Source organism: Nilaparvata lugens, chromosome X (assembly GCF_014356525.2).
Source record: "Nilaparvata lugens isolate BPH chromosome X, ASM1435652v1, whole genome shotgun sequence".
In the NCBI taxonomy this organism is placed as follows: Eukaryota; Metazoa; Arthropoda; class Insecta; order Hemiptera; family Delphacidae; genus Nilaparvata; species Nilaparvata lugens.
Window position 1 is genome coordinate 37,820,389 of NC_052518.1, and position 21,796 is coordinate 37,842,184.

The 21,796-nt window shown below is 37.2% G+C and overlaps 1 protein-coding gene across 1 annotated transcript in view; it reads right to left on the bottom strand.

The window, feature by feature from the left end:
* LOC120354999 (dynein heavy chain 7, axonemal-like) overlaps positions 1-16,206 on the bottom strand; it is a 714,404-nt gene extending 698,198 nt beyond the window's left edge. Inside the window, exon 1 of the mRNA XM_039443223.1 lies at positions 16,024-16,206. Coding sequence (XP_039299157.1) covers positions 16,024-16,121 — 98 coding nt within the window. The 5' untranslated portion in view covers positions 16,122-16,206. The remainder of the gene's footprint in view (positions 1-16,023) is intronic.
* Positions 16,207-21,796: the final 5,590 nt, after the last annotated feature.

Sequence of the window (21,796 nt, forward strand, 5' to 3'; positions counted from 1 at the left end):
TGAACGTTTATTTCCAGGTATTATAATATCTTGGTGTGAATTTCAATAATCAAGTGATTGAATCTTCAAGTCTTTTATCTCAGGGTTACTAAAATCGCTATTGATCTGTTAATATTAGTGAACTTTGTAATAATTTTTGGAACTTCATCTTAAATGTTTGGGAAAGGTGTGACACTTACAAGTTTGAAAGTGAGACAATTGAAAGCAGAACTCGAAGAGCGTGATTTGGATACATACAAATGGCTCAAAATCTTTTGTACAGAATCATCTTCGGGAAGCATTACTGACTCAGGGTGAGGACCTAGAAACGTTGCTATTTGAAATAGATTCCGCAGTCCTGATGGTGAGAAAATTTGAATCGTTGGAAAGTAAATTGCAAGAAAATAGATTACCTTTGGAAAGTGAATTTGGATCTCTGGAAAGTGAATTTGATGAGAAATTACAAGAGAAGAATAAAATTTTGGAAGATGATTTTGAAACTAAACTCAAAAACATGGAAGATAAATATGAGAAGAGGATTTAAGAACTGCAAATTGATGAAAATTGTGAGGCAAGGGCAACCTTGAGAGTGAATGATACTCCTGCTATCCACCTTGAGAAGGATACCCCAGTCAATAACTACAATGGGCCTATGGTTATGCCAACTCAGCACAGTTAATCATCAACTTCTGATGGAAAAATGTCATGGGAGGATTACCGCGCCTCGTTTTATACAGCTGCAGATATTATATGGATGGACACCGGTGGTGAAGGCTGTAGTGTTGAGCCTGTCACTTCGTGGAGATGAACTGGCAGTACTGCAGACGATTTCAATGGCTGACAGACAAAACATTGATGAACTGTTGAGGTGCATGGAAATGAGATTTGGCCACCAACACATAGATTAACTGTACCGTTCACAATTGAAAAACAGAGTTCAGAAGCCAAATGAATCACTTCAAGAATTTTAAATCAACATAGCTTGCCTTGTGAGGAATGCTTACTCATCTGTGGATGATGGAGTTCATGAGAGCTTGGCAGTTGAAAGATTCCTGGACGTTCCTGTGAGGCAGAAACTCAACGAGCTGTTGAACTCGCTTGTCCTCAGACCCTCAGTGAGGCACTCACTCAGACTTTGGAATATGAAGCTGTGACACAATCGGTGAGGGGCCATGTACATGTACAAGCAGTATCAGTGGAAGATAATCATGATGAGTTCATGGAGGAAATAATAGAGAGGATCTTGGAGAAGCTCAAGACAGGGAAGAAGAGCATAAGGTGTTGGGGTTGTGGAGAGAGAGGTCATCTTCGAAACAAGTGCTCGAAGAAGTCAATGTCTGAAAAGAAGCAGGAAAACTAAAATGGGTTGATGGAAAGGGGCGACCATCAACCTGTAGGCAGGAGGCTCCAGGTTGAAAAGCAGTCATTGCAATTTGTTCAGATGAACCAAAGATTCTCTATATACATGGAAAAGTGACTATGACAATAATAAATTATGGAACATTTAATTATCAACAAAACATATCACCAACAACCTGGAGCTCAAGGACTGCTACAGGAAAGGATGTTAGTGTCTATTGGGAGATGGTGGCCACTTTCGAGATTGGTAGGGCCAGTTTCAGACATCAGGTGCTGATAGTGAAAATCAGTGAGGACATCATATTGGGCTTGGACTTTCTCTCTACTTCTTGACTAGAGCTAGATTTTAAGAAGAAGATTGATTGATTGATTGATTGAGTACTTTATTTATGTAGATTACAATATATACTGGCTTATACACTTATATACAATAGCTTACAATACAGCAAAATTATAGATGAATTTACATAATATAGATTAGGAAAATAACTATTGAACTGTATATGATATGAAAAAGCAATTTGTAATATAATAACTATAGATAATAATCATATTGTTATGCATCTACATAAATTGGCGGAGCTTTGGACATATCAATGACAGTGACCATTGGTGAAGAAGAAGTCATTCTACAACCCAAAGGGGACTGTACAGCACAGGTGCGACTAATGGAGGACATAAATGTACCAGCAAGGAGCCAGATTGTGACTCAGGCAAGGACAACAGAAGAAATTCCTGGAGAGGTGGATGAAATTTTAGAACCTGTAGCTTTCGAAAAAGAGCTTGGCCATGGTGTCCTCGTGGCTAGAACCCTGTTTCTCACCAGCTCAGCATTCCCTATCTGCCTGATGAATGTGAATAGCTATGGAGTCATATTGGAGACAGGCAGATTGTTGGGACTTTGTTTACCTGCGGCATTAGTAGTACATCAAATAGAATCAATACAGTCAGAGGAGAAAAAGAAGGAGAAGAAGAAGGAGAAGAAGAAGAAGAAGCTTTCTGTGACACAACAGAACTTTGTAAAGGAATCTTGTCGGGACTTGAACCAGGATCAGAAAAAGGATTCAATAACCTCCTACCAGGATATTTTTGACATTGGAAAAGGTACAAAAGAGAGAACCAACATTGTCCAGCATACAATAAACACAGGAGATGCCAAACCCACTTGCCAGAACCACAGAGGACTTTCATTTGCATAACGAGAGGAAGCTAGGAAAATAATCAAGGAGATGGAGAGTGAAGGAACTATTGAACCATCAAATAGCCCTTGGGCATCACCAGTGGTGCTTTTGAAAAAGGAGGATGACTCACTTCGGTTCTGCATGGACTACCTTCTCCTGAACGATATCACCAAGAAGGACAGCTACCCTCCTCCTCAAATTGATGACACACTGGATAGTCTGGAAGGTTGCAAGTTGTTTTTAACTCTGGATTTGGAAAGTTGATACTGGCAAATTGGACTTGATGACAAAGCAAAGAAAGAAACTGCATTTTCAATTGGGGAAGGACTTTGGCAGTCTACTGTGATGCTTTTTTGGTTGTGTAAAGCTCCAGCCACTTTTGAAATACTTATGAAGAGTATGTTAAAGGGACTATCATGGAAAACATTTTTGGTTTACCTGGATGACATCATTGTCTTGGGCAAGTCTTTTCAAAATCACATAGAAAACCTGGAGGAAGTATTTCAGAGACTGAGATAGGCAAACTTGAAACTTAACCCATTGAAGTGCAACCTGTTCAAGAGACAAGTGAATTCTTTTAGACATGTGGTTCCTGATGAAGGAGTGTTCATGGATCCAGAAAAAGTATCAGCTATCAAAAACTTGCCTGTACCCGAAGATAAATCAGAAGGGCAGAGTTTCCTCAGTCTTTGTGCTTATTACAGGTGATTCGTGATGAGCTTCTCTGGGATAGCCAAACCATAAACAAAATTTACAGAGAAGAAGCGCAGTTTCATCTGGGATGGAGACTGTCAGCAGGCATTTAACACACTTAAGAATTCACTAAGCCAAGCACCTATACTTGTTCATCCTGAATCAGAAGGCGAGTTCATTCTGGATACAGATGCCAGTAGCACAGCTATTGGTGGAGCTCTCTCGAAAGAGCGGGATGGGGGAGAAAATGTCATTGGATATTCTACTAAAGTGTTGTTGAAACCAGAGTGAAACTACTGTGTCACCAGAAGAGAACTGTTGGCAGAACTGTTGAAATCGATTAGCCACTTCCATATGGACTTCACTTCCTGCTAAGGACTGATCATGCATCCCTCATATGGCTTCTATGGTTTAAATCTCCTAAAGGACAAGTTGCCTGAAGGATTCAACACCTGGAATAATATGACTTCAAATCCGTTCACTGTGCTGGAAAAAGTCATCAAAATACTGATGCTCTCCACGGAGACCCTGTGACAAGGACTGCAAGCACTGCTCATGCCAGGAAGGAAAGAGAGCAGCTGTGAACAGGACAACTGTAGCAGCAGATTACTGGGGAGGAGCTGAAATACTGAAGGACCAGGAGGAGGATCCTGATCTGAAGCACTCTCTGAAGTAGTCTAGGAATCGTTCTACTCAAGAGAGACCCAGTTGACAAAAAGTAGCTTCATTGTCACCACATGTTAAAACCCTCTGGGCACAATAGGATTTGACTGTGGAAGATAAAGGAATCTTTAAGAGAGTGATGGAGAATGCTGCAGGTGATCAGAGACTACTACCAGTCATTGTTTTAAGGAAGAGAACTTGAGAAGTATTGAGAAACCTAAATGATGGAGTTTCTCATGGGAATGTTGGAGTGCACAAAACCCTGGGAAAGGTACGGAAGAAGTTCTACTGGTCAAACTGAAAAGAGTATGTCAAGAGTTGGTGCCGAAATTGTGCAGTATGTGCATCTGCTAATGGCTCTATACCTAATAATAATAATAATAATAATAATAAATTTTATTGCCAAAAACAATGCATACAAAATAATACTTAATCATCTAGAGCATAAACTAATAATAATAAAAATAATACAATTATGAATATTATATACATTTAATTGTCTTGACAATAAATACTCTCATGCAAGGGAAGCTTCCCTGTACGCATGGAGGAGTTGCTGCAGACCCTAGAAACTCTCTTATAGTAAAAAAAAACCATTCTATTTATTGAATTCCTTACATAATGTATCCAGTAATTATAACTAGGAAATGAAAAACAAGGCATTGATAAACAAAAATAAAAGTCATACAACAAATAAAGAATAAGATGAAAGCTAACAAAGAGAAAATAGTAATTAAAATAACTTTTAGAATTTGAGAAATGTGATCTCTCACTGAACAACAAAAAACATAGCTTCGACCGCCTCCGGAAGAAGACCGAATAGCCACTCTCTGATCAATCTACTGTACAAGGGGTATGATTGACAAGATCTTACATTGCCAGGCAAATTATTGAAGAATTTTGGACCTAAGAACAAGAAAGATTTTTGGAACATGGTGGATCTTGGTCTTGGCAATTGAGCTCTATTACCATGTCGCGATGAAGATCGAATAATATCCACAATTGCGCCAGCATTGCCACTCCTATTAAAGAACATCTGCAAAACTCTAAAAACGTACATATATCTAAGTGGCAGAATATTTAAATTTAAAAAGAGAGGAAAGGATTCATGCAATCTTGTTTTCTTCATCATTATTCTTACAAAAGACTTCTGTAATCCAGATAGTGGCTTCACATGAGTATGATAAGTACTACCCCAACAAGTAATAGCATAGTTTAGTCTGGAGTGCACAAATGCAAAATAAATCTGCCTCATGACACTCAATGGACACAGAGATCTCAAAAAATAGAATTTGCGCATGAACATGTATAAATAGTTTTTGAGAGATAGGATGTGCTGCTTAAAACTGAGCTTTTCATCGACCATTAAACCTAAATATCTTACAACATCCGTTTGTGGAAAACTGCTACAAGGACAATCATTTAGCCGCCCCTGACAATCAATTGAATGATATTTAATGGGAGTGAGCATTTGAAAACCTTGAGACAGTGAAAAATTAACAATTACAGACTTTTCAATATTCAGACTTAGCCTATTACACGTGAACCACAATGACAGCATTTTAACATCGTAAGTAACACTCTCCATCAGCAATTGAGTTGTTTTTTTACCGTAGGTTAGGGCCGTATCATCCGCAAAAGCTGTAAACTCTCCTTTGAATGATGAAGAGTACAGATCATTAATGAAGATAAGAAACAATATTGGCCCAAGGACCGAACCTTGTGGTACTCCACTATTAATTTTCCTCAGTGAACTTTTTTGACCATTGAGGAAAACATATTGATGCCTTTCTTCCAGATACGATGCAAACCACTTATGTACCAGTCCTCTTATTCCAACCCTTTCCATCTTCCTGAGGAGAATATCATGATTAACCGTGTCAAATGCCTTTCTTATATCAAGAAAGACACCTGTGACTCGGTTTTTATCATTAGAGTTCAAACTATTCTGAACCAGCATCATGAACCTCCGAAGGGCCATCTCAGTGCTCAGACCTTCCCTAAAACCAAATTGGACATCAGAAATCACATTCAGCTTATCCATGAAATTAATCAATCTAAATTTTACAATTTTTTCAAACACCTTTGAAAAAACTGACAACAAAGATATTGGTCGGTAATTGCCAATTGAAGCAGCTTGTCCCTTCTTGAAGATGGGAACAACTCTAGCGATTTTCATATTTTGTGGAAAAATGCCCTCTGCGAATGATTTGTTGAAAATGTAAGCCAGCACAGGAGAAATAACATGTGAAATTGTCTTGACCAGAGCTGTAGAAATACCATCATCACCTGTCGCTGTACCTCCTTTCAGTCTTGAGATAAATAATTCTACTTCTTCACAAGATACTGGAGACCAAAAGAAAGAATTTGAAACGTGATTTGCATTAAAAACTCTATCATATGCTTCCTTTTGGTCTATACTGGGAGCAATAAGGGAAGTCGACAATGAATTAGGCACATTAACAAAATACTCATTGAATTGTTCAGCAATAACTTTTGGGTCGTCAACAGTTTTACCATTAATCTGGAGACTCTTTACACAATTTTTCGCCTTATTATTTCCAGATAAAGAGTTAATGACCCTCCACTGAGCTCTGGAATTATCCTTGACCTTCTCAAACAGCCTACTGTAGTATCTTTCCTTTGTTTCCTTAATCCAAAGATCAATTTTGCGCTTGAAATTATTATATTGAAGCCGAAGTCGAGCATCGTCAGGCGACCTTGATACTTTTCTCCTTAGCTTATCTCTATTCAATATTGCCAGACATAGCCCATCCGTCATCCAAGGTTTCAGTTTCTTCAAGCGGCGATCACTAGGACGAGCAAGAGTTACTTTACTCTCAGCAATTGAATCATTCAGTATTTTAATAAAAGAGTCAAATGATTTATTACAACAATCAGCCGAGTACACGGACGACCACGATTCCCCAGTAAGGATATTTAACAATATATTGTAATCAACAATTACTCTCTCATCACTGACATTGTGGGTAGTATGCTCATAAGTGCATGCCAATAAACAACCAATGCTTCGATGGTCAGTTATTTGAGGATCAATTACAAAGGCCTCATTCATAAGTGGCTTATTACTTCTGAATAATAAGTGATCAATACAACTGGAAGTGGTGTCTGTCACTCTCGTATTTAAGTTAATCATATTCTCAAAACCGTTGCCACTAAAAATACTCTTATATCTATCAACTATCTCATTGTCCAAGTTCGAATCAATATTGAAATCACCTACGCATATTGCGGTACGATTAGTACCTATTCCAGCTATTACGCTCGAAAAACTATTGAGGAAGTCAGCAACAGGTTGACTATGCCACCTGTAGATAGCCAGAATAGTACAGTGAACAGACTCTCCCAACAGCAAGTCGAACATTAAAGAGTCAGCTCCTTCGATAAGAACATTTGTTTGTTTACAAGTGAGAGGCTTATCTTTAGAATAGAAGACAACGATGCCACCAGCCCGTGTGCGGCCGGCCACCGATAACGATTGATAGCCATCCAACTGATAAAGACTATCATCGCCCTCCTTTAGCCAAGCTTCAGTCAGAACTATCACATCGGGCTAAGTATACAACGTGCTTACAAATGATATGAACGAATCAAAATTCCTACTGATACTCCTAATATTCTGGTGCATTATAAAGAGTGATCCACTATGACACATAGCATTGTTGAATGCCAACGCATCAGAATAAAAACTAGTAATTATATCATCCATTTAGATTAAAATAATCAAGGGTATAGCTTGATAAACTTGAAAACATATGCAATTAAAATGGATGCTCTCCTGTGAAATGTGAAATGTAGACGCAAAAGAAGAGGTGACCCTCAAATCATTATAGTAGCAATGTAGTGAATCGAACGATAAGGATAAAATTGTCGAAATAGCAATGGATAAAGGAAGCAGACAGATAGAACACTTATATCATTTATCGGCATTAGACTAAACAGAAATAAAATAATGATTTTCAAATCAATGATTTTTAGTAAGCTCATAATAATATATTGAAAGTTAATATTTTCCTTGGTATTGGATATAGTCCTGTGAATAGTGAAAGATTTTGAACTATACATTTGCACTGACCTTAGAATTGTCAACATCATGAATCGTAAATGAGCTTTGAGATAGTAGCATATCTAATTGTCCACTTGATTTGAGTTCGATCACTGGGCTTTTTTCCTGCTTCCTTATTAGAATTTTACAGTCTCTCACCCAAAGAAATTTAAAACGGTGTTCCTTGTGCGCTGATCTAGCCAATGAGAAAAGTTTCCTTCTTGACGGCGACAAACACTCATTGATGTAGATAGGTTGATCAGTATTACAGCCGATATGCATGGTCGAAAAATCGCGCTTCACTCGCCTCTTCTGTAGGAGCGTGTTTTTGTCGGTTCTCCTAATGAACTTGACGACAACCGGAGCAGGCCCCTCCGGTCCAGCGCGACCCAGGCGATGACACACGTCGATGGCATCCTCCCCGATCTGGCAGCCGAGAGCACTCGATATGTTGTAGACCATCGAGTTCAGGTCTTCGTTGGGTTGCTGAGGCAGGCCTCGTATTTCGACCATGTTAATTCTCGAGTATTGTTCTAGATCCTCTACACGTTCTTTCAATGCAGCATTTTCCCGTTCCAACTTCACAACTTTCTTAGTTAACTCCTCTATAGTTTTTAGACAAGTTTCAAACTTCTCGTTCCGCTCCTCTTGCTTCACATTTAGCTCGGTGATTCCCTCATGGCAGGCCTCCATAGACTTCCCGAGGTCCAACTCCATCCTCTTTTGATCCTCCTTCATGACGTTCAGCATAGCGACTACGTCAGCAATCGTCAATGATGAACCACTTGAGACCGGTGTTTCAGTCGACATACTCTTCCTGCGTTCCAAGCTGCAATCGCTGCAGCGCCATATAGTGTCATAATAAGAGAGCCCCTATTCAGAAATACAATGTGGGAGTTCCATTTGAGCAGATAGCAATTGACATTGCTTGACCATCTCCAATTACGGATTATGAAGACAAATACAACCAGGTTGCAATGAATTACTTCAGCAAGAGGGTAGAAGCCTATGTCCTGCCAATTTCACTATTGGTGAAATAGTTCTCTAGTCGTTTCGGTATTCCATTGGAGTTACATTCGGGAAAAGGAAGAAACTTTGAATCTGAAGTGTTCTCTCGGATGTGTGAAGTATTGGGCATCAACAAGACCAGGACAACACCACTGCATCCTCGATCTGATGAGATGGTGGAGAGGATGAACAGTACTATGGGACAGCCTGTCAAAGGTTGTATCCATGCATCAACAAAACTGGTATCAACACCTACAGTCCTTCCCGATGACATAACGAAGTACAATCAATGAGAATACACGAATGGCACCAGCAAAGATAGTGTTTGGGCGAGATATGCGACTGCCTTGTGACCTGGAGTATGAATGCAAGCTTTGAGAGGACCTGGAATTGGAAGACCACATCACCAAGCTCCGGAAACAGATGGATGAAATCCATGAGATTGTCCACACAAACATCCAGGATGCCAGTGACATGATGAAGCAATGCTATGACATCAAAGAAGACCATGGAGGATACCAGGCTGGTGACAAGGTTTGGTTGTACAACCCTCAACGACATCATTGATACTCTCTCAAGTTGCAGACTTCCTGGGATAGACCTTATGAAGTGGTTACAAGGATCAACGATGTGGTCTACAGGATCTAGAAGCCAAGAGGTTCTCCACGAACCTCCACTCCAACCAACTGGCACCCTATCATGGAGACAATAATGCAAGGGAAGCTCAAGAAGTGCAGGTTCTTCAACCAGCCAGCCCTGACTTTGAAGATTTCATGGCCAATATGAAAATGTAACAGGAAGAAGTAAATGTCACTGACAGTTGCCAGGATCTTTTCACTCTTCCAAGGAGCTACACACTGGCCCATTGCATAGCTAGGAATGTGGGAGCATCATAAGGGATTGATACGGTCTTCAGGAGGAAGTTTGGAAAATTAGATGAGCTTAACCTCTAGAATCCAATAGTGGGAAAAGCACTCCACCCTCAAGATCGGAATCAATAACTGTTTTACTTGGTGACACAGGACCAACCCCAGAAGGAATTCACATAATTATATCAGGCCTTGTGGCAAAGTCTAATGCACCCATGCACTCATTTCCAATTCCTGAGAGTAGAGTAGCTTGGGATCCCCAGACTCAGCTGTGGCTATGATGGATTGGACTGGGAGATTGTGAGACCAATGATTGGGAGAATCTTCAAGGACACTGGAATTAGCATCACCTGTTGTATTTAGAAGCCATGGACAGCAACACCAGCAGATCCATCGAAACCAGCTTGATTGGTTGTCACACCTTCAGGATTGATCTTGACTGTTCTGGGGCAGAACAGTTTTAAGGATTGAGCAGTGTTATGGATGAAGCCTTTGAAAGATGACAGAATGCGAGGAGTATCTGGTGGACAGCACAGCGGAAGCAGAGTTGATGCAGGGGAGCAGGGGTTTTCCAGAACCTTCCAGTGTATTCGGGTTTTGGTGCAGGGGGACATCGACCAATGTCAAGCACACTCCAAAACCTTCGAATCAATGTGATTGGTCAAATCACCACACCTCCAGGTCCTTTTGGAGAGTTCTGGAGAACTGTATTCACTGCCTTCTAGATGGTTCTGCAGAGTCTATAAAATGGTGCATGTTGCAGATGAGAGTTAGTTGACAAACTACAGTGCTATTACTCGTTCCTTCCCATTGTCACAGACTTGTGATGAAGCGATAATAATCGTGACAGATATAAGAGTGATAATGAACGTTTGTAGTTGTTTGAAAAGTTATTATTTCTTAGTGATAGTTATCCTTGAACAGTAATTTTCATACTAGTAAACATAAGCTTGTGATTAATTCCGTGTAATTTATTAAGTTGTTATCAGTTTATAGTTGTTTCCAGTGTACCTAAGTGTGTTATAGTGTTGTAAGTAATAAATCTAATCAGTATAAATCGCCTCAAGTGTTTATCTAGTGTAGAAACCGGCAACAATATTGAGGATTTCAGTAGATCCTCATCTTCGTCAGGGGCCTCATCTGATGAACAAAGTAAAGGAAATACGAATGGCAATTCATAAATACTAATATTGACTCAGTTGAAGCATTTCGGAAACGTGAGAATGAGATAAAGGCTCGAAGTAAGAAATATTTCTATGATAGAAGAGGTGAAAGAAGCTTCCACCCTTGAAAGTTGGGAACCGAGTCTGCAGGGGTGCCTATCCCCCCAAACGTCTATGACACCAATCTCCCCCGAATGAACTAAAGATCCCCCCCCTATTTTTGGGTCTTCCTGTTAAACGAGTGGGAGTGGGATGTAAGGCTATTGGATAACAAGTAAGCTGAATGTTGGGGCTGTACGCCTCACAAACTACAACTTTATGAGTCCTAAATACGAAATATTGTAGCTTTAAGTACGTACCGTCGACTGGGCGTGACTTTGTCCCACCAAGCGGAGAAATATTCAAATCAGTTTATCTTCAATCTCTGTTATATGGAATCGATGTTCAACATTGATACCCGTAGCACTGATCATTATCGACGTTCTACAGTCGATATCTTGTCGAATCTCGATATATTAGTTGAATTATCGACATAAAACCTAACTGCTTGCTTTATGTTGTGATTTTGTTGTCGGAAAACTTCGTATTAGAAAACTTATTTCTAAAAGAGTTTTGATATCGGCGAGTACATTTTATGTTCGCCTTTTTATTATAATTTCAATTCGTATATTCATAATATGCACAGTTGGACTGGTTAGGGTTCTGTTACTAGTAAAATACACCGAGGTCATTTTTAGGTTAAACTTTGGGTGACTTTGTCCCAGTATGGAAATTGTGATATCATGCAGGATATGATGCAAAAAGAATTCAAAATATGATAAATATCATGTATTCTACCTAAAAAAACCAAAATATTCACCTTGCTTGAAATTAATACATTCTCATAGACTGGAATATTATTCAATAAATAATTTGTGATTTTTTGAAGATGGGTGAAACTTCGGGCACGAATTCGGGTCAAGAGGCTCAGTCGAGGGTGACCAGGTACCCTAGAGGCAATTTGGCGGTCACTCCATCAGCGGAAGGACCTACAAAAAAGCCAGGAGTAGAACACACGTATGTCACGGGTTTGTGGGTGGAGAGACCAAAACTCACCACTGCTCAAAGAAGGGCGGCCATCCAGGCAAAACTTCTAGGGAGAGTTGAGGCTTTTGACCCTGCAGGGTTTTTAGGGGCAAAGAGAAAAACCCAAGAAACCAGAGATGGGTGAATCTCCATGCACAAATGTGGGTCAAGAGGCAGAGTCGAGGGTGGCCAGGCGCCCTAGAGACAGTTTGGCATCTCCTCTCTCAGCGGAAGGACCTACAAAAAGACCAGGAGTGGAACTCACGTAGGTCATGGGTTTTTAGTGGAGAGACCAAACCTCACCATTGCTCGAAGAAGGGCGGCCATTTAGGAAGAACTTCTTGGGAGAGGTAGGGCTTTTGACCCTGCGAAGTTTCGGAGGGGCAAAAAGAACACACTTCGGAACACAATAAACTTCGGTTGACGAGTGGGGTTCTTTGTACCTGTTGATCCTTGAATCCATCCTTCAAAAACAATAAGCAATAAGCAAGAATGTTGTAGTTCAGTTTTTTTCCTAACGAGGATAACACTAGCTGATGTTTTTGTAGGTGAATGTTCTCGCGTTTATGCGCATGTACTGAAACGATACACTCTCGAATATTCGATCTGACTGTTTGATGTCGATCAATTAGTTGATCTATTTTGACAATATTGCCGATTGATTGACAAGTTGAAAGCCTGCCAGCTAATCCAGGTGCGGGAAAGTCCTCAAATTAAAATGCTCAATACGATTTCCAAAAACCAGTAAGCTGGCGCTTACACTGATCAAAGTAGTTTATTTCAGTAGGAACTCATAATTTACATCGTTGGGAAATACAAAGCAGTAATGAATAAAAAATAATAGAAAAGAATGAATAAAATAAGAACTATTAGAGAGAATCGGTCCTCTAGGTTAAAATAATGAATTGCTAACCGCAGAAAGGAAACATGTCCAACTTTCTCAAAAAAAATCTTTTTTTTAATAAAAAATCAACTATTCAATGTAAGATACATCGTTCACTGTAGTAAGGGAACATGTGCAACTGAAAGCATTGTAATGGCGACATTTTAAATAAATCGTTTACTGCAGGTTTAGGTTCAGGTTTTATCAAGTTTTTTGTCTCTCCTGTAAAATTATGAAAACTGCACATGTTGCCTTTCTACGGTTAGCGATTAAATTAATCCCCCCCTAAAATCTCTATGACGCCGTTTGCGTCATGCCCCCCCCCCTCCTTCAGGCACCACTGCGAGTCTGGATGAAATACATGTGCACATGTGAGATTGTCAAAAGTGGAGCTGAGCTGCCTCGGTCATATATAGAACCCTTCAAAATGGAACAGAGTTGAGAAGAGATAGAGGGCATCTCATCCATTCTTCTGGATACTGCAGAATCAAATGGAGATGGACATCATGCTCAAGATATGCCAAGCAACTGCCACAGGAAGCTAAGACAGTTCCGAAATGTTAGACCTCTATTAAGATTTCAAACTCAGATGAAACTGTAAAGAATGGAAGACGTAGTGTTAAGCACAATGGGCCATATGAATAAAGTTGAGCATTTGCTTATACTTCTAAAATATGGAGTTTTTGCTCCATTATTTTCTATGAATAATCGTGAGCAAAACCTTTCACTCATGCTCATAAAAAAATAGTTTGAGCATTTGCTCAAAAGAGAAAGCTGATACTCAAAATTGAATGAATAAACTAGAGCATTTGCTCAAATTTTGAAGCAAATGCTTCAAAAAAGGTGAGTCTAGTCTAGAGCAGCTTTTCACCTTTTGCTCATAGTAAAATGGCGCAACCAATTTGTATGAGGAAGAGGAAACTATACCAGATACGATCATAACCAATAGTTGAGAACTATGAAACACTTTTTAGATTCAACCATGATATAACTTATATCACCATTATTCCTACATAGAATGAATACAAAAGATACCTATCCGATATATATTTATATCACAGAATAGGAAATAGGCATTTAAGAAAGTGGAAGTGTAGACGATTATAAGAAGGCTATTGAGATCATAAGATTATGCTGAACATTATTATAGAGATGACATTTTTTCACGCTATTATTTCAAAATTCTAAATTCAACCAACCTAAAACTCAATCCATAGATAGAAAACAGAGCAGACGACGCAAACTCAAGCGGTGTCTCCGTCTTGCATATTTAGCGCTTACGGTACGTGATTTATAAAAACAAAGTAAGGCCACAAAGGCGAATCAGCTGATGAAAAATCTTTAAAATACGTGAGCATTTGCTCCAGATTTCAGGAGCATAAGGTAAGAGTATAAGGTAAAGCCATAGAGAAACAATAACGTAAGTTATGCTATCGTTTCTCTATGGTAAAGCTTATTCATATAAAAATGAGCAAATGCGTTTGTCTACCTAATGCTAATGAGAAAAACCTCATGCTCCATGCTCATGCTCATGAGCATATGCTATGGTTTTATTCATATTGCCCAATATGTTGTATTAATAATATTATCAGCTTTCCTAAAGAGTGGAGTTTGTTATAGTAATTGAAATGAACACTCACTTTGGAACACATTCGCTAAAGAGTTATTACTATATATTCTTTATTCTTTACAACTTTACACATATAATTGAAAATGAAGTCTTTTTATAATCTAAATCACTTCACTTTTGAAAGAGAAGAAATATACATCGGGTCGTCTAGGTTAAGGTTTTAGGGCTATTTAACTTTTGTTTAATTAATCAGCTAGTACCCTTTTATTTTCATTTCTATTAACAAGATATGACTGTGATGATAAAAAGAAAAACAACATCATAAAAGAATAAATTTAAAATAGGTTAGTTGAATATGAATTACTTAGATAAAATTGATGAAATTATTAATATAGCTTAATGAGGCTCAGTGCTGCTCCCAATTTGATACATTGAATTACTGGAGCCTAAAGATTAGAAACACAGAGAGTATAAATGTAAAATTCTACATTCTATACTCACTGTAGGAACACCGTAGGACTATCTAGAAATAATGATGTCTGGAATCCCAACTGATAGCTATTTAAAAAATATGAGTAGGCTACTCGAATTGAAGAGTATCTGAGTTTTCAGATACAGGCTCAACTGTTGAATACTGGCGAATTAATATTTTCAGTAAGTATCAGTTGGAATAAGTTGTTAGCTAAATGAGTTGAAAAAATGAATATTTGAATTTATTCATAAAGTATTAGTTTCAAAAAAATCTAGAGTTTCGAAGTGCAAATCTATTAAAAGCAGAACCTCAATAGTACGGAACTCTATAATGTGTTATTCTCTATAATTTGTAAAGGAAGCTCTGTCCCTTGAAGAATCGTTCATGATTCGTAGTGAAGCAATTTGTTCCGGTCCCCTCAATAATTCGTAGTAAAATAAAGCGCTGACTATCTTCAACCTCTATAATTTTTAGTTTTGACTCCGAGAACTCTCTATAATCGTTGTTTCTGTCAGTCCAGTATCATTAGAAATCATTTAAGGCGTGAATCAGAATGTTAAAAATGATTGAGTTCTAAACTTCTATCATTTACAATTTTGATAATATTTTTTTTGAAAATGATCAATTTCTATCTATATTTGAATTCATCCATTTACTTCTATTCATCTATTCATTTTATCTATTTCAATTTATCCTTGTTTCAATCTATTTTCATGTATTTGAGATAATGTTTATTTAAAACAAAATATCATTCTTGATTGCTCTTTTTTCGGTAAATATTCAGCATTCTACAACAATTCATTCGATTTATACTCCAGCATCCTTGATTAGCCTCCTGCTCTACCTCCTCCAATTTTCCACTTCCCCCCCTCATTCATAGCCTCTATAGTTAATTTGTACCCTCCTTAATTTGTAGTATACGCTTTGTACTCTGGACTACGAATTATGGAGGTATCAAGGTGTAGAGGAATTATAGTCGTATTTAGTACAATAAATAGGCATTGTCAAAAGAAGCAGTTCTTATTCATGAATTATTTTGAAATGAAAATCACCTTAGTTGTGAAAGCCATTGAAAATCGTGTGGAGAGCAAATGTTTTTATCAATCAAACCCTTGATAACATCTTTGGCGTGAACATGAAGAATCACCATTGAGCTCAAAGAGATTCTCTCTCGCACCGTGAGTGAATATCTTACCAAGCCTATCACTTTGTCCACCTGATCCTGAAAATTATGATTTTATAAAATTATGATCCCGGACCACCCTGCCCAGACTGAATTTTCTGTTGGAAGAAGCCCAGTATTTATAGTAATTTTATCAGCATGGAAATCCGGTACCTTGAACATGTTTGAATGAGTCTGTGAAAATTGAGAGAATTGATAACAGACATGTTTGAACAGGTCTGTAAAAATTAATTGATAACGTTATACAGAACAGGATTGAGGTAAATTTAAGGTAAAATTCGAATTCAAGGTCAAGGTCAATTCAAAGGTCAAATTCAAGGTCGTAGTCAAATTCAAGGTCAAGGTCAAAGTCAAGGTCATTCAAGGACAAGGTCAAGAGATGTTATCTCAACCACCACCTCGCCACAACAGAATGTTCTTTTGGAATGAGCCCCATATTTATAGCCGGGGGAGGAGATGTATACAGCAAGAATTTCTATTAAATACCGAGGTGAATATTTCAATTGGGGGGTGTGGCCTACTTCAATTCCCTCCACATCCCTAAGAGGTGTTGCCTAATTAAATTTTTCCCCCAATCTTTCTTTCTTTCCCCCCTAGTGGGTGTGGCCCAATTCAATTGTTCCACTTTATATAATCATATAATTTAAACTAATTGATTTATTCTCAATTTAGTTATCCAACAATTAGTATGAAATTAATTCATGTATTTATAATTTTATTGATTAATTATTTGAAAATTATTCTATTTACAATTTACAATTATATTTATCATGATTATATTCGTGTAATGGCCTCTACAATATTGATTTTCAAGTTACAAAAAAAGTTCTTAATCACCAGGATTTGAACCTGGGACTCCTTAATTCATATGCAGAGTTTCTATTTATTACACCACTGAACTTGCTTGGGAATAATTTGATCAAACAATCTCATAAGCTCGCTATCACAAGAATGGATAATAGTCTAAAACTTCATTAATATTGGTAATAATTGTTATTATGTGATAGATTCAATGATTACCAGGAGCTACTTTATGTAATGTAGATATTTTAAATGAATCTACTAATATGCAATGTGACTTTGATATCGTTTTCATTATTTGTAAAACTTCATTCTTGGCCCAACTAATTGCTTGAGATAGGCTGGCTTTTAATTGCATTGCTTGTTATTCATAATTTGCAATTATTAAATAATATTTCTATTGTAAGTTCAATCCAATTATTTATAGAACTAGTAGGTAACCCATGCTTCGTCTATTTTAAAACCTTGCAAACTGAAAACTTGACGTAATAAGAAATTCGAAATTTGAAAATAGGCCTATAACCATCGTCGGTTAATGAAGAATCTTTATGCAAAATTTCAAATCAATCAGTCCAGTAGTTCAGACCTGATGATGCGTCAAACATAATTTCATTTGCATGTATGAGCCAGCTCTTCCCATTATTATAGTGAAGATGATGGATATATGGATAATTCTAAAGCAAAAGGCAGAGCGAATGCACAAAATACTAGATATGCGGAGAATACCGACAAAGGTCAATCATTTGATAATAACTACAGAAATAGGTTTCAATACCGAAACAGTGAACAGTATTACAAAGGAGCACATTATGTATCTTTGTGTATACAGTATCTTTGAATGAGAATAACTTTTGAACGGTTTGAGAAATTGATGCAGTTTTCACCATTCATTTTCTCTTGAAATTCTGTATCATATGACCAATGTAAGTTTTCTGTCTTCTAACTTTGTCATAAAAGAATGTCATGAAAAAATGAAGATGAATTCAAAATGGTGGAACAATATTTTGATGCGACAGAAAATCAGTTATTTTAATTCGAATAGGATCCCCAATCATACCTATCATCTAATGTACCTTTCAAAAGAAATGTTAGCTGCTTCTTTACAATAACTGGAAACTTGACGTAATGAAATCTTGAAGAACTGAAAATAGGCATATAACCATCCTCGGTTAATAAAGAATCTATATGCATAATTTCAAATTAATCAGTTAAGAAGTTCAGACCTGATGAAGCGTCAAACATAATTCCCTATTCCTTACCTGTATAAGCCAGTTCTTTCCCTCATTATAGTATAGATAACTGAAGAATAATACTTGAAAACCTCACAGAATCATATTGATTTCTTTCAATACATCAATGAATTCTAGTATCGATAAGATCCTCCTCAATTTGAATCAGGCAGCCTTTTGTTCTCCCAATTCCAAACAAAATACCTAAAATACTCTTTTCACTGCGAATTTGTGTCTGATAGTGCATTATAACTGAAGAATATGAATAATTACTCATTCTATTGTGATCTATTCATTTTTTTCATATGAAATTCAATGATAGGCCTACAGCATGAAGAGACTATGTCCATTTCATTAGTACTGGTGGCAAACTTTTACATTGTGATATCTCGGGTAGATAAGATATTAATAACTGCTTTTACCAAAGGGTAGACGTGGTTAATGAAAGCTAAATTATTTTACTCTATGAAAGTTTGTTATAATTAGACATTTTCTCTACCATTATTTACAACAATCTCGACTCTACTGTGGCTGCCTAGCCTTATACAAAAAAAAAACATTGAAAGAGATTTGGACTGGTACAATAAACCAAAAAAAACCTATCGTTATGCAAATAAAGCTCGATCGCCCCTTGTCATTTGAATAGGGTTAATTTTGGGACTCACCCATAATGAAGACGTTGAAGGAAGCCATTAAATGATGATTTGGGTGATCCACACTCCCGAAGACAATTGGTGCCTGAGCGCGCTCCATTCGCTTCAATGGTTGAAAAAAGAATGCACAGAAAGAATGCAATTTTTGTCTCAGGTCCGACTCTCCCTAGGCCTACACATGGAAACTAGACTATGGCAGAGGGGAAGTCAAGCTGGAAACTGTTGATGGGACAAGTGGATGGAAATTATCTTTCCCAGGCTGGGATGCAAGCTAGGCAGTTCCCAACCCTGAGAAAGATCCTCACCTCATCCATCGGTTGAAAAAATGCAAGCTTTCCGTAGCCTTTGCTAGGCAGCCAGCAAATGAAATACTACATTCTAATTTTCACCAATTTCAATAACACTAGGCTACTTCCAATTGCTTCCATTACAACATTGAAAATAATTGTTTGATGAAATCGCAGTTCAATTGTAATGAAAACAAATTCCTTCAAAAAATAATTGATAATAATACATTTCGAGGGAAGAAATAAAGAACAAAACATTTGGGAAGAATCGGGATTCGAACCAAGGAACCATCGCTCCAAAAGCGAGCATTCTACCATTATACACGCCTCCATTCGAAAACAATTTTCTTGTAACAGCATTATAAAACCTCCTCATAAAAAACACACTTCTGGGCTACAACAATGACAATGAACCCTATGACATGCATGGAACTTCATGTACCGTAGCATGAATGAAGTTTGAGCATTAGTTCTGAAAAATCTAGAAGGAAAATTGAAATTTGGGCTTCCAGGTGCACGAGATTGACATTTTTAGAATCCATGTGCAAAATTTGTAGATCTAAATCGTTCCCGTTTTTCTGGTATGCAATCCACAAGTTGACATGATGTGAACAAACGAACAAACGAACAAATGAACAAATGAACAAACGAACAAACGAACAAACGAACAAACGAACAAACGAACAAACGAACAAACGAACAAACGAACAAACGAACAAACGAACACGAACAAACGAACAAACGAACAAACGAACAAACGAACAAATGAACAAACGAACAAACGAACAAACGGACAAACGAACAAACGAACAAACGAACAAACGAACAAACGAACAAACGAACAAACGAACAAACGAACAAACGAACAAACGAACAAACGAACAAACGAACAAACGAACAAACGAACAAACGAACAAACGAACAAACGAACAAACGAACAAACGAGCAAACGAACAAACGAGCAAACGAACAAACGAACAAACATACAAACGAACAAACGAACAAACGAACAAACAAACGAACAAACGAAGACACAAACAAACAAACTATGATGTGTTCTTTTGAATAAACTGCTCTACCTACATCATGCACGAGAAGTAAGTTACAAAGTCCATTTCTCAAGGATGGGGTGGACCCTCTGTTAATTTTCAGGAAGGAGACTCATGTCAGATGATTGAGTTGATGAATAACTATAGAGGGGATGAATTTGAAAAGAATCAGATCAGTCATCCTTGAGAAAATGGTGATAGAAATTCAACAAAATCCATTTTTCTCAAGAATATTACAAAGCTCCTGCAATTTTCTCAGAAATGAGGCTCATGCCAGTTGATAGGGCTTGTGGATAGTTATTCAGGGTAGAAATTTGAAGAAAGTCATTAGAGATAACCGTGAGAACATGGTTTTTTAGTCATTACCCACCATCTTGAATTCAAATTCATTGATTTTTTATTGTCGGATCCTCATGGTATAAGGACCTCAAGTTTAAAATTTCAAGTCAATCAGTTAATGGACCGTCATGTTTTTGGACTCAAGAAAACTTGAAATTAGGGTACCTCAATTTTTTTGAAACTTATGGTTATAGGACAAGGAAAGTAAAGAATGAGTATTGATAAATTTGGATGTTATTTGAGTAGAAATCAAGAGGCTGAAGGATTGATTAATATATCACAGAATATTGCTAGTTTAGCAAAAAAATTTATATACCACAGAATTCTGATCTTAATAATATGAAACAATGAATGTATTCAACTGATTCAAACTCACTCTATGATTTTCCACCCCCTTCAACAAATAAATTTAAACTTCGGTATGAATACACCAGATAAGAGTGTTTAAGAGAATTCTTAACACCTAGGTAATTCCAACATTCCTTCTAAAATAAATTTATCAAATGGAACTGAAAAATTCTCAGATTTATGATCCAATCAAGTATACAATTTTTTTGGTTGAAATTCATTTTCAAATTAATAAAAAATCTGTAAAAAGGTACTGAATCATGATCTTAATTAGCCAAACTTCACAAAATTATAATACAATAATTATGAAACAAATATTTTTTCCTGCTAAAATCCAAGGTCATAAAGATCAACTGTTGGTTCTTGAAAATCTTTTTCTTTCCAAGAAAATTGATGAGTTCAGTTTGAAATTTATTGAGTAGTTTTGTTCAACTGTTCAAAAAAATTTAGAAGTTGTTACAAAGAGTCAAAAAACTATTCATACTGTGTGACTTGAACCTGGGGTCCCAGATTGATTAGCTGCAATGTTACCATTGGACCCAAAAAACTTGCTTGGGAATATCTTGATCAGAACGATCCCATAAGTTTGCTATCACTAATTCCATCACTTTAAATCATTTTATAAATAATTGGATTGAACTTACAATAAAAATATTATTTAATAATTGCAAATTATGAATAACAAGCAATGCAATAACAAGCTAGCCTATCTCAAGCAATTAGTTGGGCAAAGAATGAAGTTTTGAAAGTAATGAAAACAATATCAAAGTCACAATGCATATTAGTAGATTCATTTGAAATATCTACATTACTTAAAGAAGCTCTTGGTAATCATTGAATCTATCACATAATAACAATTATCACCAATATTAGTGAATTTGTAAAGTATTATCTATTCTTGTGAGAGCGAACCTATGAGATTGTTTCGATCAAATT